Here is a 16,392-nt window from a genome sequence, read left to right on the forward strand (position 1 = left end):
TGGTGCCACCAGGATACAGTTCAAAGGGGTGTTTTAGCAGCATACCCCATCTTTGGAATACTGCTCCTTCCTGCCTCCACCACTTTTTCACGTTCCTGATGATGCACCCTGCCACTCTTGTGTGGATGCGTCATTACTACTCCCGCTAATGGAATTTTTTTGATCGTGAGTGACGTGACTTGCTTGTAAGAATAGGTGCTTTTTTTCTCCTTGCCCCCTGACCACAGTCTTAATCTCTTCTGTGCAAAAGCATTTCCAACCGAGTGAGAAAAAAAAACCACTTCCTGTTTGCTGGAGTGAACAGTGGTCAGTCTGTCAAGGCAGAAGCAGAATTTGGATCAAGTAAAGCGACTGCAAGTTCAAAAAGACCACCAGCATCCGCTCGAGCTAGAAGAAAGCCCCTGGCTGATAACGTCACAACAGCAGGAAGCAGCATGCTTTACAAGTCTTCCCTGGCTGTACCTCTGCCCTTCTAACAGAAACCTGTGCAGCGGCGGAAACAATGGAACACCTGCTTGCGCTGCTTACAATTCTCCAACTATTTCACAGTGAGTTTATGTGTATCAGCTTTGTGTTAATGCAGTGTCTTTCTACGTAAGATATGTTATAGAAGCTTTGACGTCTTTTTCTGTTAGAAGGGATTTTTTTAGAAACTGTCAGTAAGAAAGGACGCTATGATCTAATAATCATAATGTGTCTTTTTAGTATGTTGTTTTAGTGTTCTCTCCGTGCGCTTTCGATATGACGTTTTCCTTATTCTGGGACTTTTTTGATATGCTAAACACAGCGGACACAGGAAGAAGAGATTGTAGAACAGACATTGCCGAAACCAAACAAACATATTACTTCACAATGAAAAACGTTTGCGTTCTGTTGAGTGTGAGCAGGGGCGGAGTCAGCCTCCACATTTTGGTGGGGCTGGATGGCAGTTTTGAAAACTAAAAGTGAGACAGGGCTTAACAACTATTGCTCTATTAACCTTCCCCTGCCCCGTGTCTGGCTCCCCAAGAGGCTGAGTAGATATGACACCTTCTTTTGGCCCATTAGATGCATCTTTCCCCCCAACTCGCCATAGGCAGAGCCATGATTGTGTAACAAGGGGGGCCTGGACCTAATGTAGTAGAACCCGCACTTGTTCTGCCCCCTCCAAATGCACAGGAGTGACAGAGACTAGTGAGGGAGGGCGTACCAATCAAGGGGGGTTGTCCCCTTGAGAAAAGAGTTTAAATAATGGGTTGAAATAGTGTATTTTAGAGTACACTTTCTGTGATTAGGTAAAAAGCCACACAGTTTACAATCGGTTTTGTAGGGTAAGACATGAAAAGTCCATTAGATGCCAAGACATCAACAATGCACAGGAGCTTTTTCAAACACATTTTCATAATGCCTTTGCCCACTATATGCCAGTACTCTGCAAGTGTAAAAAGCATGTTCATATTGATTGTGTCCACACATCTCCTTTCTGGTGCACCTATATATGCCACTATTCCCACATAGGAAAATACTCATGTTTGCTTTGTCCATAATGCCAGTAAAGATACTATAAGAAAACATGTCCATGTTGGCTCTGCCAATATATGCCAGTTTCACCATGTAAGAACATACTCCTGTTGGCTTTACATTAAGAAAGCATATTCTTGCTAGCTGCACAGATCCCCAGATCCCCATATAAGAACTCTCATCATGTTGTATTTGCTCCCTAACGGCAGTAAAAAATGTCAGGCCACTGTAAAAAAAAAAACATTGCTTTGCAGGTTGCACAAATGCCCCGACCCCAATGTAAGAACACTTACGTTGCCTCTGCCCTTAACACTAGTAATAAACTGTAATGCCACAGTAAGAAAACATGCTCTTGCTGGCTAGCTGGTAAGATAGCTCACCAGGCTGAGCGCTCGCTGTTGCAATCTGAGTGTGATTCGTAGGTTCAAATTCTGCCAAGGCCAACTCAGAGTTTCATACTTCAAAGCTCGATAAATGAGTGTCAACATCGGTTGGGTGATGCATTTTATATAAATATGTTTTCTGTACAGCACTTTGGCAAAAGCGCTATATAAATAGCATATTATCATTACACAAATCCCCCCATAAAAGAACACTTATGTTGCACTCATCATCTTATATTCCCTCTTGTAAGAATATTTATGTTGCCTTTGACCTTAACACCAGTAAAAAACAAGTCAAAATAAGGAAACATGCCCTCCCCCATGTAAACACACTCATCATGTTGGCTTTGCCCTTAATGCGAGCACAACATTCCATGCCTCAGTAAGACCCAGCCAGGCCAGCCCTACTGTAGTACCCTCTCCACACTCTGACCCCACCATCACATAGTAACACTCAAGTTGACTTTCCTTTGCCCAAAAAACGGCAGTAAAACATGCCATGCTCTTGTCAAAAAATCTTCATGCTCCAATGGCCTTCCCCAGGCCCCAGCTTGCAAACACACAAATACACACAGATACACACAGAGATATAGACACATTCATATCCATTCACCCACCAGTCACGCACCCACATAAATTAAATGAAATGATATTTTATTTATATTGCGCTCATACACAAGTGTTTCAGAGCGTGACTGTTTTCATAGCTGATCTGTCATTCACAGGAGCACACAGAACATTTACACTGCACTCTCATTAACACGCGCAGACACACCCATGTACCCCATTCACACTGCATTAATTCATATGTGTGCACTTGCAGACACCTCCTAGCATACAAACATACACCCACTTACACACTCCCTCACATGCATGCACGCACGCATACATTCATACATGCATGCATACAGTCCTTGCATGCACACAAATAAACTTTTTTTCTGTTAAACCTAATCATTGAAATCATGGGCCATGTAAAAGCTGAGCCAGCAGTTAAGCCTTTAGCTACAACATAGGGGCGTGGGGGAGCCTACTGATATCCGATGGGCAGGCTTTTTTCCTCAGTGAGAAATGTCACAGGCTTTTCCAGTATGAGTCCAGGCTGGAGTGGTGGCTGCTGGTCAAAGTGTGGGGGGGGCTTTAGCCCTCTCAAGCCCATACCTGATGCCAGGGGGGTTTCTTGGGGGGGCTAAGGGGGATATAGCCCCTGATCTTTTGGTTGTAGCCCCGGATAGAATCTCAGGAGCTACAGCCAAAAGACTAGCTAGCCCCCAGTCCCAACAGTTCCGACATTAGCGTAGCACCAGGTCTTTTCCAGACGTAGCAACACCCCTGCCTGATGCCGCCTTCGAGTGTGAGAATGCATTGTGTGGATAGGTTTGTAAGAGTGTGTGTTTGAAGGGGATACTACCACTTGCTGGTATTTAGAAGGGAGGGGAATAATTGACTGGGTGGATAGTGTCATCTCCCCGCATGGTATGCGACAATGCAACAGGGCCTTAGCAGAGGCAAGGGGGAGCCTGTGACTCTGACAAAGAAAACGTAACTGCTTTTCTTAAGTTCCGCACAGAAGAACGAGGTAAGGGGGAGCTGAAACCCGTGGCCAAACAGTAAAAACTCCCCTTGATAATTGGTACAACACACACCACTCTCATTGCTGGCTCTGTCTTTTTGTCACAGGCACCAGCTGAGGTTGTGAGAACTGCAAATAGTCACTCAGGGAGGCCCATTATTGGTATTATATTGATCTAGCAGATCTGTAAACCTGCAAGGGAGATGTTACAAATGTGCGAGTTTGAGAAAAAAGAGATAATTGTCTCAGTATTCACAGCGTTCCTTATTATACATTAATTGTGTAATCATAAAAGTGCAACAGGGATAAACAATTCCACCATTGAATCTACGTGTGCCCCAAAAAGCATACAAACCATTGTTTTCGCTGCTCTTTTGCTTTTGATAAGCTTAAACTCGCGCACATCAATACATTTTTTGTTGTTTCCATGTGGGGGCGGGGTTTCCCAGCTGAAGGCAAGGGGCCCTAAGCAACATTCTGAAATGGGTCCTGTGGATCTTCTGCAGGCCGCGTCTCCCTTTTACTCTCCAGTGCAAGAAGAATACACTCTGGCCAGAAGTGTGCGAATTTATCAGCATTTCTACACAGATGAGTGCTGTTTTTTCGTGTACAGTGCAATCAATTTTCATACAGGCCAATGTATTTTATTGGGACAGCATCATTAGCTTGTCTCAGCCTGGCTGCTGTGCCTGGTGGAACTTTCTGTAGACCAGTTGAAAATGCTTTCTACTGAATCCTTTTGAAGCACATGAGTTTTGAGGTATCGGGCTATACACCAGTGAAAAATAATACAATTATTATTTGCTAATACACCGACATCATTTAGGGCTTTTATCATTGAGTGTGATGCAGTGCTTATGCACATTTGTAGTGAGAGGCTTAACTTATCCGAAATCCAATCAAAATGAAAGAAAAATTCAAGATTCATGATTAGATTTCTCAAAAGGAGCAGATTTAAAGACAATATTCGATTCGAGAATACAGAGATACTTTTCGTAAATTTTATAACCTGCCAACATACTTAACAATGTTCCCGGATCACAAATCCAGACATATTCGTGGTTTAGGTAGAGAGCAGAGAATATTTCGTCTTTGTAAATGCGGTTCCTCTTTTGAGACTCTTACACATCTGTTTACAGAGTGTAGAGAAACTGCAACCTTAAGGCAAGGCCCACTTGGGGACTTCGTCTGTAAGGTAGAAACACTACATTCACAATTGTTTTGGACTCGGCTGCTATCATGTAATCTTACCAAATTGAACTTTGCATTGACTCAATGTATTTTAAAAATCTATTAATTATTAGGTGAAGACTTATTTTTTGTCTTCTACCCATCTTCGAAATGTCTGATGTGCTTTGTATTGAGTCTGCAACCAGTGAACCAGTGCTAAAACGGATTTCTGAACTCTGACCTGCAGGCAGAGGTTCAGAAGGCCAGCCTAATTTCTTGGAACAGGGTAACCTTCTAGACATGCCAGACAAATCAGGGTAGCCTTGGCAGAGCTCAAGACTAGGTCTCAGGAGGGGTGAGGGTGATGGAAAGCCCACAATGAGCACACACAGTAAACTAAACCACAAATTACTCTCAGTCAGGCGTATATATAAAAAATACATATACATTTATTTAAGGCCTTTTAAGTCAAGCACAAAGTTAAACCACAGCATTCTTAACAAAACAAACATAACAATAACTGTGAAACATGTATACAGTAACCATAAGCCTAAAGTGACATTCAACAAGTAGAGATCCACAACCTGCAACAGAAAGGGGTCATACAGAGCGATAATACTTTAGGCAGTCCTTCAACAACTCAAACCCTAACTTATAGGCAGTCCACTCCCTAAGAAGTGTGGAGCCTTGCGCTCAAAACTACTTTCAGTGCCGGAGCTCTTGATTGTGCAGTTAAGTTCAAAACTGGTCTTCTTCAAGGGGCTGTAGTAGTGCATGAAGGTGGGTGAGGTGATGAAGAATAAATTCCCACTATTCAAGGAGGGTCTCTACAAGAGGGCAGAGAAGTTTCCAGGAATCGGAAATAGGATGGTAGCAGGGCTACCTGAACAAAGGGAGAGTGGCCCTCAGGGGAAACTCGTGCATAAAAGTCTATGGATGCGCCAAGGGCCACCGGTAAGTGATGCAAGTACTCACCGACCCTTGACACACTCCAGACCAAACTTTGCTAGTCAAGTCCTTTTCGCTTGCGGGTTCGAGTCCAGAAGTTGCGCATCTCTCCGGGACCTCAGTCCGTGGTGGGACAGTGACGATTTCTCCACTTCTGGTGAAGGGATCAGGCCAGTGCCACTGCAGCTCGTCTTAGGGCAGAGGGGGGCAAAGCAGCAAGGCACCCACGATGCTCGTCAGCACAGCGGGGTGACACGGGTACCGCGTATGCTCGGGTTCGGGCTGTCTCCCATAATACCAGACCTAGGAATGCTAGGTGTACAAAACCTGGCGGGAGAGTGCCTTCCACCCAGAGCCTGCAGCTTTCCAAGTCTCAGGTCAAAACTCGAGACGATGGTGGTTCCAAGGCCAAGGTTCCGAATGAGCTGGTCAGTTCACTTGACGGTCCAGGAACACTTCCGAGCAGGCTCGTTTGCAGGTTAAGTAGGAGGAGGTGCCTTTGACCCCTGGCAGAATAGCCAGGTTTGGAGGCTCGGCTATACAGAAATATCCCAGATGCGGGGAGGAGGAGGCAGGGCTGCTGCACAAGTTCTGGGCTTGCCCCGAGGTGCAGAGATTTTGGGAAGAAATAAGGATGAGAATGGCCAGCGGGGGAGTGGCGTTTGATGTGAGGTCTGCTTGGGCATGCATGCTTGGTAGTTTTCCCAGGCCGTGTAATTTAAAACATATTAGCAAAATGAAGGACCTGTTTTACGTCTTGGCCAAGCGTAGAATTGCAATGTGTTGGAAAGCGGCTCATAGGCCCAGAGTGGAGACATGGTGGGCAGATCTCTTGAAGTGGGCAGAGGCAGAAACTGTGGTATGGTTTGAAGCTGTTACTAGGGGGGCGAGGAGGAAGTGGGCCCCCTGATAGCCTGGAGGCAGCTGGTGACCTCATTGGCTAACTCCCACCAGGTCAATCATGAAACAGAAGACTCAGATGAGTCATCAAGCGCTGAGATTCCTGAGAATGCTTTTGAAGATGGCACAAATGAGATGGCTCAAGTTTATGGGGAGGGGGGGGAGGACAGAGAATAACACTGTATAACAAGATGTTTTGATATTGTTTATGAACGTCCTAAAAGGTTGTAACGTTTGAGGTGTGGTTTGTTAAAACAATAAAAATTGTTTAAAAAAAATAAAAAAAAGTAGGAGTAGGTGCTGAGTGTAGTTAGTCCCATTACTCCAATGGGTCAAAGCACCCTTGCAGGCCTTCTATGATCGATGAGAAACATGGACTCCGATGGGACAACAGCGGGGTCAGGGTGCCAAACCTTCCAGTGGGTCACCAGCAGTTCCACGTATCCGCTTCTTCGCTTCAGGATACTTGGGACCTATACTAAGTTTGGTGTGAACTCAGAAGATTGACCTGGAATGGGTGTAAGGTGCCTTCTCTTATCCAAAATCTCCTTTGCGCCAAAATGAAGAGAAACCAATACGAGATCTGCTCACATTCAGCCATCCCAGACGTGGAACAATCGTGGACCACAGTGGTCCCAGTCATCCCAGAACTCCAGACCTCCTGGCACCCAGGATGTTTATTGGAACTAGACAGCTCCAGCCCACATCCTGGGTGCATACACACAAGGCATGCAGAATACCTGCGAAAGCTTCGGTTTGCGGGGGGGTCTGCATGACCAAATAAGGAATTTCCCGGGTCTGCTCGACCTGGGGAAGGCAAAGGGACAAAATGGCCAAAGGACAGAACAAAGGACCCTGTGGCATGGCCATTTTAGGCACTGGCCACTGTCCTGGGCCAAATGCGGTAAATGCGGTTTGGACCATGGAAAAGAGTCAAAAATGCTTTAAAAGTGACTGCTGCTGTGGGATTCTCAAGAAATCTCGTGGCAAAGCCCAATTTCCACAGTCAAGATGACACTTCTCCCCAAGCGGCTGTACATTTTTCAGGCACTACCGGTGTTCATCCCGGAACAGAAGCTACTTGACCTACAGAAAGCGGTGGGGCGGTTCATTTGGCAGCGCCAAACACCATGGATTCCACGCAAGCTTCTTACACGAGGGAAACTGCTGGGTGGCTTAGGCTTGCCTTCGATTCCATGGTATTACCGAGCTGCTCAATTAGCAGCAATACTGGGCTTGGTGGGAGAGTGTGAAGCTCCCAAATGGAGAGATATTGAACAATTTGCATCCCCATTCCCACTGGGTCATCTTCTGTTCTTTCCCAGGGAGGCACAGCGCCAGCGGGAAACCATGCTGATTACCACCCTAGCGACGCTTCAGAACTGGGACAAATCTTGCACTCAGAAGGATTTTAAATCAAGCTTCGGCCCATTCTCACCGATCACCCAAAACCCAGCATTCACCCCGGGTCTGCAATTAAGAACCTTCCAGCTCTGGAACTCTGGTGAACTACTGAGATTGTGGGACCTCCATGGTGATTCAGGGTCTCTGACCTTTATTGAGTGCAAGGAGAAGTTCAACCTGCTAGAATCTGAGCGGTTCCGCTATGTCCAATTGCGTCATTGGGTGACTAATGCAACGGTTCGACAGGCTGGAACCCGCCCCCAACAGGCATAGAATTTAAAGTATTAGAAGGGCAACAAAACACATAGAATATCGGCATGTTATAAGCTTCTGGACAATGCCAAACCAGAGGAAAAGTTCCCTTGCATGTCGGCATAGGAAAGGGAATTGGGCCTGGACATTTCAGGGGAGTCCTGGTCGAGAATATGGACTTGAGCCCATAAAAGCTCACGCTGCACCATGGTGAAGGAGGGGGCACTCAAGTTGTGCTTACGTTGGTACCTCTCCTCACAGCGCTTGCACGCAATGCACTCCACCTACTCCGATAGATGCTGGAATGGATGCGGGCATCTGGGTGACCTTGCTCACATGTGGTGGTATATATTGCCCCGTAATACAGTCATTTTGGCTGGAGGTCCGCTCCAAAATCAAAGAGTTCACGGGTACCCAGCTCCCCATGGATCCGCTGGTCCTACTGCTAGGTGAGGCGTCCGATGATGGCTCCTTCCCTATGTCGGGAGCTAGGGCCAACCTAATCTCCCAACTACTGATGGCAGCCTGAATCACCCGCGCATGCTTTTGGAAGGTAGCAGAGGGACCGTGCATTGCTTATTGGTGGGTGAAAGTGTGGGAATGTTGGGGATGGAGAAATTATCATCACTAGTGGCGGAACAGAGGCCTAAATTCTCACGTATATGGGGGCCGTTCTTGGAACATGTGACCGATAAAGAACAAATGTTTTTCCAACCTTCACTCTTGAAGCACCTGATTAAACCATGAACTAATAAAGTCTGAATTCACTGCAGGAGATCTACAAGGCGGTCAAGCTTATACACCACGCGGAAGGCAATGTGTTACTTTCCTGGCTGTATTTCTTTTTTTGTGTGTTTTTGTTTGTTGGTTCCATCTATGGCACTCTCAATTCGAAAGTTAAAATGGCCGTGTTAAGCAAATAGTTAAATAATTGTAAAAAACGGAACTGCGATGTGATGCTGTAACTTGGCCTTCATAAAGTGTTACTTCTGCATTGTATGTATCGGAATTCTAATAATAAAAATACTTGTTTAAAAAAAAGTGACTGCTGCCACCAGCTCTGTCCTGGACACACTTGTACATTTACCAAAAATCCTTCAAGGGTGTCTAGGGCCTCAAAAATGAAAAAGGGACCCCAGCGCACTGTACTGGAAGGTATATTGTGCACTGATAAAATGTTGCTAAGAAATAGCTACAGAGTGGGGGGCGTGGCTTGAGGCGCTGACGATGCGGTCGCCTCGTTGAGAGCTCCGTGGGATGCCCGGGACTCTGTGCCACCAAACGCTGTTAAAACAATAAATTCCGGCTGGAAAATACTGTGACCTGCAGCGGAATCCCTCAGTCAGCAGCCGGACCCGCAGGCGAAATCAGAGTGCGGAAGCCTCAGTTCATGGCCTGAGAGTTTCCCCAAGACGGGCCTGCCTTCCAAAATGGTGGCCCCCGCGGACCCTTGCTGAGGCCGCAGCTCGGCCGACCAACCAACCAGCCCGACACTCCATCCCGAGCTCGGGGATGTCGGGCTACCAGCTGGCGGGCGCCGGGGAGCCACGACGCCTTCCCCGATCCTGCATTCCAGACCAACAGAGAGGTGCCAGCCCCCTGAGGAATCGGCTTTCCTCCGTTCCGGCGGACTGCGGACCGCGGCGGGCGACCCCTGGACCCGCCAGTCTCATCTGCGACCCATCCCTGCCCGATCCCGCCCTCCCCCACCAGCACCAACTGTCCTGGCATCGGATCGCCCCCGGCGCTGCCTCCCCTACGGCCTCGCGATTCGAGGCTCGGAGACGTCGAGGAGCGGTGAGGAGCCCCAGGACTACATGAGGCAGGGCCAACAGCACCCACACCAACCCTGACACAAACTCTGTCACGCAACACCAACACCCCACACCAACACCCCCGTGGCCCGCCTCCTCTGGCCTTGGGACCCTGAGGACAACTACACAGCCCCGGCAGTGTCCGGAGCCGACCAACTGCTGGACAGGGACGACGCCGCACCGTCTTCCCAGCTACCGAACCAGCGATCCACGCCGACAGCTCAGGAGAGCTCCTGTGGGGCCTCCTCCTGCCCAACATAGCGGCCCCGTGGGACCCCCTCGCCTTGGACAGCTGGAGGGGCTCCTCCCCCATCGTTGCTCATCACCGAGGCGGTAAGGACACGGCTGCAGCACACCGACATCTCGCCTCCTAGCCTGCTGCCGACCAACGTTCCCCCCCCCAACAGCCTGGGGGCTTGAGCCACTGCCCCCTCCTGCTGCTCAACATTGTGGCCCCTTGGGGTCCCTTCACCTTGACCTGCCTGAGTGGCAGAGACATTGCTGCAGCTCACCCTCATTGCTCACGGCCACCAGGCTGGGAAACCTCATCTACTCACCTGACACGGGTGTCCGGGCGTCGACGCAGTCTTCACACAGAGCCCGATCTGGACTCCAAAATCAGGGCTACAACAAGATTATTTGGCACTCAACAATCAAACAACATACAAAGCGCTGGTCCCTCTGAGCACTGCAACAAGCTACGACCTGCAGGATTCTAACCCCCGTTACCCTCTCGGGGGGTCCTCCACTGCCCCAGCCCCTGGGTGGAGGTGGAGAACCGCACCCCAGCGCACACCCCACGGCCCGAAAATAGTCACTCCGGCACAGCCTCCGGAAGCCCCTGGAGCCTGCCAACAGTGCCCCATCAGCCGAGGCCTGCCCCTGGACCCCGCCTCCCCAGCAAAGTCACAAGCGTCCAGCAGAGCCAGAGAGGGCTCCGCGCTTGGAGCTGCCCTCCCCTCTCCACGCCAGCCTTCGGATAACACGCACCCCAACAACTGGTGCCCCGGTGACCAAGATGACTAAGCAGAGGGGCCCCAAACAGACATTGCTAACTTGCTCAACCTGAAGGAGAAACCTAAGCAGCCGGATCCCCCCCTGGCCCTACCTGCCTCACCCGCAAGGGCCCAAGGACAGTGGGCCACGAAAGACGATATACAAGGCCTCTTGGCTGACATCAAAACGGAATTCCGTAATTGCATGACCGAGGTCACAACCAGGATAGATAGCTTGGACAACCGCGTGGAGGAGGTGGAATATAGGGTCGGTGACACGGAGGACCAGGTCCTGGAGCACACAGCACAGATTACGGAGCTGCAACAGAAAATCCAGTCCCTAGAGGAGAGCGCTGAATCTGTGCATGGCAAGCAAGAGGATCTGGAAAACAGGAGCCGCAGAAATAACATCAGAATTCGGGGGGTTTCCGCTTTGATCTTGGACCGGGCCCTCCCGGAATAAATCGGAGTTTTCTTCCAGACTCTTCTCCCGGACTGCGAAAAATCGCTGCTCTTACTTGACCGCACTCATAGACTGCGAAGCCGCAGGAACAGCCCAGATACGAGCAGTCCGGAAGTAATCACCAGAGTGCATTTTTTCTCGACCAAACAGCAGATCATGGCAGCAAGCCGCTCGCAAGGCGGCTTGACATACCAGGGGACTCCAACACTGTTGTTTCAGGACCTGGCCGCTCCTACGGTCCAATGGCGGAGAGCCCTTTGCCCCCTAACGACTTTCCTGCAGGAGCGGGGAATCAATTACCGCTGGCTGTACCCGGCCTCGCTTCAGTTTACGCTTGATGGGAGGCGAGCCCTCGACACCCGAGGAGGACTCATCTACCTCCCCGACAGACAAACCACGTAGCTCAACACCGAAGCCCCAGCATAACCACTGGAGGAGGAGTCCAAAAGGAGGGAGAACTTCCACCGCACACGATAAGTAATTAACCCTCAGCACTCCATGCCGGAACCTGCACTCTTGGCACCCGGGCGTCCCACGCAATGCCCCCAGCCGAGTGGATGGACAGTCACTCCGGCCCCAGACCCGTTGGGGTCAGTTTGGTTGGCTTTTACTTATTTGGTTTCTTTAGTTGGGCAGGGCCTTTCCCCAGCCCCCTTGATTGCCAGGGTCTGGTTGGCCCCGAGTTCAACACAGTTATAATTCGGTTGCAGCGGAACCAAGCAGTCATCGGTCCCTCGTGGGACCCACCGGGACTCAGGACTATCCACCTCCGTTCTGGACCATAGCAGCGGCCCACTGACCTCCCCCCCAGAGCACACCAAACTCCGCTACATCTCACTAAAAGTCGGAGGCCTGAATTCTCCTACAAAACGCAAGTCCATCCTCCGACAGTTTCGAGACCTCCAGGCCACGGTTGGATTTCTTTAGGAGACCCGTCTCCTAGCGGAAGACTTAGCCAGGCTCCGCTCCCGTGCATACCCAACACAATTTCTGGCCTCTGGCCCCCACAAGAGAGGCGGCACAGCGATTCTGTTAGCAAAAGGCACCCCGTTTAAGGAGAAGGAGACCCTACGCAGCCCTGATGGCAGTTTTGTAGCGGTTAAAGGGGAACTGTACGGACAGCTTCACACGCTGATTGCGGTGTATGCGCCAAACGAGGGCCAAGCAACCTTCTACGCTACCCTGGAGTCCGCTCTCCTCCCCTTCCCTGGACAGATCGGGCCCCCCGTCCGCGAAGGACTTTAAGCTAGCCTTGGGCCTCTGCCACATGTTCAGGTCATTGGACGTGGTGGACACCTGGAGGGTCCTGCACCCGGACACCATGGACTATTCCTTCTTCTCACATGTCCACCGTTCCTCATCCAGAATAGACCTCATTCTGGCCAGCCCGCAGCTCCTGCAGTATACGGACGAGGTGGAGATCGGCACAAGGGTACTGTCAGACCATGCTCCAATTCTCCTCACCACAAAGATCTTCAACCCGGATCCCCCGGAGCAGCGAAGATGGTCCCTATATGAGCCTATGCTACATGATTTGGCGGTATGTGACTCCATCGCCAAGGCGATTAGCAACTACTTCAGGGAGAACCCCCCCGATGTTACCTCCACAGCGACAAGATGGGAAGCCATGAAGGCTGTAATCAGAGGGGAACTGATAGCCCAAGCAGCCGCATATACTAGGAGGCGCACCAGGAGTAGGAGCCAACTGGAGGAGGACATGAGAGAGGCGGATACGGCCCTGAAGCGGAAATGGTCACCTAAAGCGGCTAAAATGGTCAGACTAGCTCGCACAAAGCTGGAAGCACACTATGCAGAGGACACAGCCCAGTCCCTGCTTCGGACCAAGCAGGGCTACTACGCGCACGGCAACAAAGCCAATAAATATCTGGTCAGCAAACTAGCCAAAACCCACCGGCGGAACCACATTACCGCAGTGAGGGACCCGACAGGCAGAACCCTGTACGGAGAAGGAGCAAAATTGCGGGTAGCGACGGCCCATCTCACCGACACCCTAACTTCGGCCCCACGCCCACAGTCGCTCCAGGAACAATACATAGCGGACGCCCGGCTCCCACACATCTCACAGGCGAACAGAGTTGCCCTGGATGCTCCAATCGCACCCGAAGAGGTAGAGGAAGTACTCAAAAACCTAAAGCCCAGGGCCCCCGGCCCTGACGGCTTCCTGCCAAGATTTTACAAACTCTTCCGCCCCATGCTGCTACAGCCAATGACAGAACTATTTAACTCCTTTCGGGAATCAGGCACTATTACGCTAACTATGCAAGAATCTACCACGATCCTGGTGTTGAAACCCGGCAAAGACCCAAAGGAGTGCTCCTCGTACAGACCGATATCGCTGCTTAATGTGGATGTTAATGCATACTCCAGGGTGCTGGCGAACAGGCTGGCACAAATCCTTCCAACTATCATAGACCAGGACCAAGCAGGGTTCATCAGGGGGAGTAGCACCATGGACAATATCCATCGAGCGCTCAACCTCATTGAGATCGTGACCCAGGAGCAATGGGGGCTCGCGGTCCTGACTCTGGATGTCACCAAAGCTTTTGACAGGATGGACTGGAACTTCATGCGCCTTACCATGGAGGCTTTCCGGTTTGGCCCGATATTCCAGAGAATGGTGCTAGCAAACTACAAGACCCCGAGAACTATACTCCGCCTGAACCAAAAGTCCTCAACCTTGATCCGGCTCTCTTGTGGGACAAGACAGGGCTGCCCGCTCTCACCGCTGATCTTTGCTTTGGTTATGGGACCGTTTGCCCAAAGGACCCGTGCCAACGAGAGCATCACTGGGCTAGAAGTAAACGGTGAACAATTCAAAATCTCCCTCTACGCCGACGATGTGATGTTCTCTCTCACCAACTGCCAGTCCGCTCTGCCCGCTACCTTGGAGGAGCTGAAGGCCTTCGAGGGAGTTGCCGGTTTCCAAGTGAACTACTCCAAACCAGAGGCCCTGGGAGTCAATCTGAGTCATCCCCTCATGGCCGGCCTCCAGGCGCTCTGTCCACTTGCATGGAGCTCCTCCTCAACAACCTACCTGGGTGTTCGCCTCACAGCCAATCCGAAACAACTATTCGCTGCTAACTTCCCCCCACTTTTCAAGGAACTGGAGGAGGACCTTTAACGTTGGGACAGACAAGAGATCTCTCTATTGGGTCGGGTCACAGCGTGCAAAATTAATCTCCTCCCTAGGCTGCTGTACCTGTGCTCCGCTCTCCCGATCCCCCCCCCCCAAAAGAGGACCTGGAACGCCTACAGAAGAAACTAGGGAAATTTGTATGGAGGGGACGCAGAGCCAGGATACCCATGAGGGTCATGACCGGTGCCGCCAAGTGGGGTGGCTTTGGGTTCCCCAACCTGATGAACTATTTCCTGGCGGCCCAACTGGCAAGCACTGGAGCCTGGGTGAATCCGGAGGCCTCCCCGAAATGGTCCCACATTGAACAAGCCAGATGCCAGCCGCAGTTACACTCTCTGCTGCATATCCCCGGGTCCCTCCGGAACCGAGAACCCCGGATGCTATCGTCAACCAAGTCGACCCTGGAAGCATGGGCATGGGCCCGACGGAGGAGAAAGGTCCCCGGGGGCTTGAGCCCTCTATCCCCGGTCATATGGAATCCCGCCTTCAGACCAGGTATGGAGGCAGCCCGATTCAACCGTTGGATTAAAGGAAGCCTCCGACCCTCTCTCAACTCTACGCAGCTACCACCCCACTCAGCTTTGAGGAATGCAAAGCTCGCTTTCATCTAACAGAAGGAGAACGATTTAGATATATCCAACTCCGTCACTGGATATCACAGCCAGTGGTTCGCCGGGGAGCTACCCGGGACCTCCACCCCCTTCAACAGGCATCAACGGAAAACACAGGTCGAGGCTAGATCTCCAAAATGTACTGCCTCCTCCAGCAGGACATGCTGCAGACCAGACCACCGTACATGTCCAAATGGGAAGCGGACTTGGGGCATCCCGTGGAGGACCAAACATGGGTGGAGATATGGTCCAGGATCAACTCAACATCCAGATGCGTCACAAACAAGGAGTGCACCTTGAAGCTCCTCCACCGCTGGTACTACTCCCCGGTCCGCCTGCACCACTGCAATGCTGAAGTCGACCCGGGCTGCTGGAGATGCTGCGGTGAGCAGGGATCCTTCTTCCACATGTGGTGGGAATGCCCGACAGTCCAAGCCTCAGCGTAAAATGCCGATGACCCGGAGGTGGTCCTCCTTGGGGTGGCAAGCCTGGACTGCTATCCGAAAACAGGCAGATCCGCCAAACTGTTGACTCATCTACTGCTGGCGGCAAAGATCACAGTGGCTCGGAAGTGGAAGACACAGGAGGGCCCGCTGCTAGCCCTCTGGTGGTTAAAGGTGTGGGAGATCCTGGTGGCGGAGAAGGTCATGGCAGCAAAGGAGGGGGCACTCCACCGTTTCACTGACTGCTGGGCCCCAGTACTGGACTACCACTCCAAATTCCCGGCGCTAACATTCGAACCCCGCTTGGTGGCACAATATCTGTGTCCCCTAAGCCCTGATGGGTCGCCAATCCACCAGAGCGCCGCAGACTAAAGGGATGGGGGAGATGGGGTGTTGGGAGGTGGAGGAGAATCCGCGGCAGACAGTCAATGGTATAGGGACTCACAATAACCTTGTAATGCATGATTAACGCTGTAACCGTGAAAAAATAAAGTTGTTAAAAGAAATAGCTACACAGTGAAAGACTAAGGGAAACAAAGTCTCCCAGTACTGACAGTCTGAAGGGCATGTCAGTTTCCCCATAACAAAATGATGAAAAGCCCAGCAGCAGAAGGCTGGGCTCCACTGGTAAAAGTCAGGCTAAGATTGTCAGACAACAGCAAAAAGTTGGGGGGTTCACAACTGGAGGGAAAATTACCCATAAATGGAAATCTTTCCTAACAACCAGCTCCTCTCTTGTTGGGAGCTGTTTGGCGCTATCTAGTGCGACATCAGGCAAG

General features: G+C 50.8%; 1 protein-coding gene across 2 annotated transcripts in view; it reads left to right on the forward strand.

The window, feature by feature from the left end:
- Positions 1 to 324: 324 nt before the first annotated feature.
- CD226 (CD226 molecule) overlaps positions 325 to 16,392 on the forward strand; it is a 446,184-nt gene continuing 430,116 nt past the window's right edge. For both annotated transcript variants that reach the window (XM_069620780.1, XM_069620781.1), the window contains exon 1: positions 325 to 548. In XM_069620780.1, coding sequence (XP_069476881.1) covers positions 503 to 548 — 46 coding nt within the window. In that variant the 5' untranslated portion in view covers positions 325 to 502. The remainder of the gene's footprint in view (positions 549 to 16,392) is intronic.

Source organism: Ambystoma mexicanum, chromosome 5q, assembly GCF_040938575.1.
Source record: "Ambystoma mexicanum isolate Mex_15411 chromosome 5q, UKY_AmexF1_1, whole genome shotgun sequence".
Classification (NCBI taxonomy): domain Eukaryota; kingdom Metazoa; phylum Chordata; class Amphibia; order Caudata; family Ambystomatidae; genus Ambystoma; species Ambystoma mexicanum.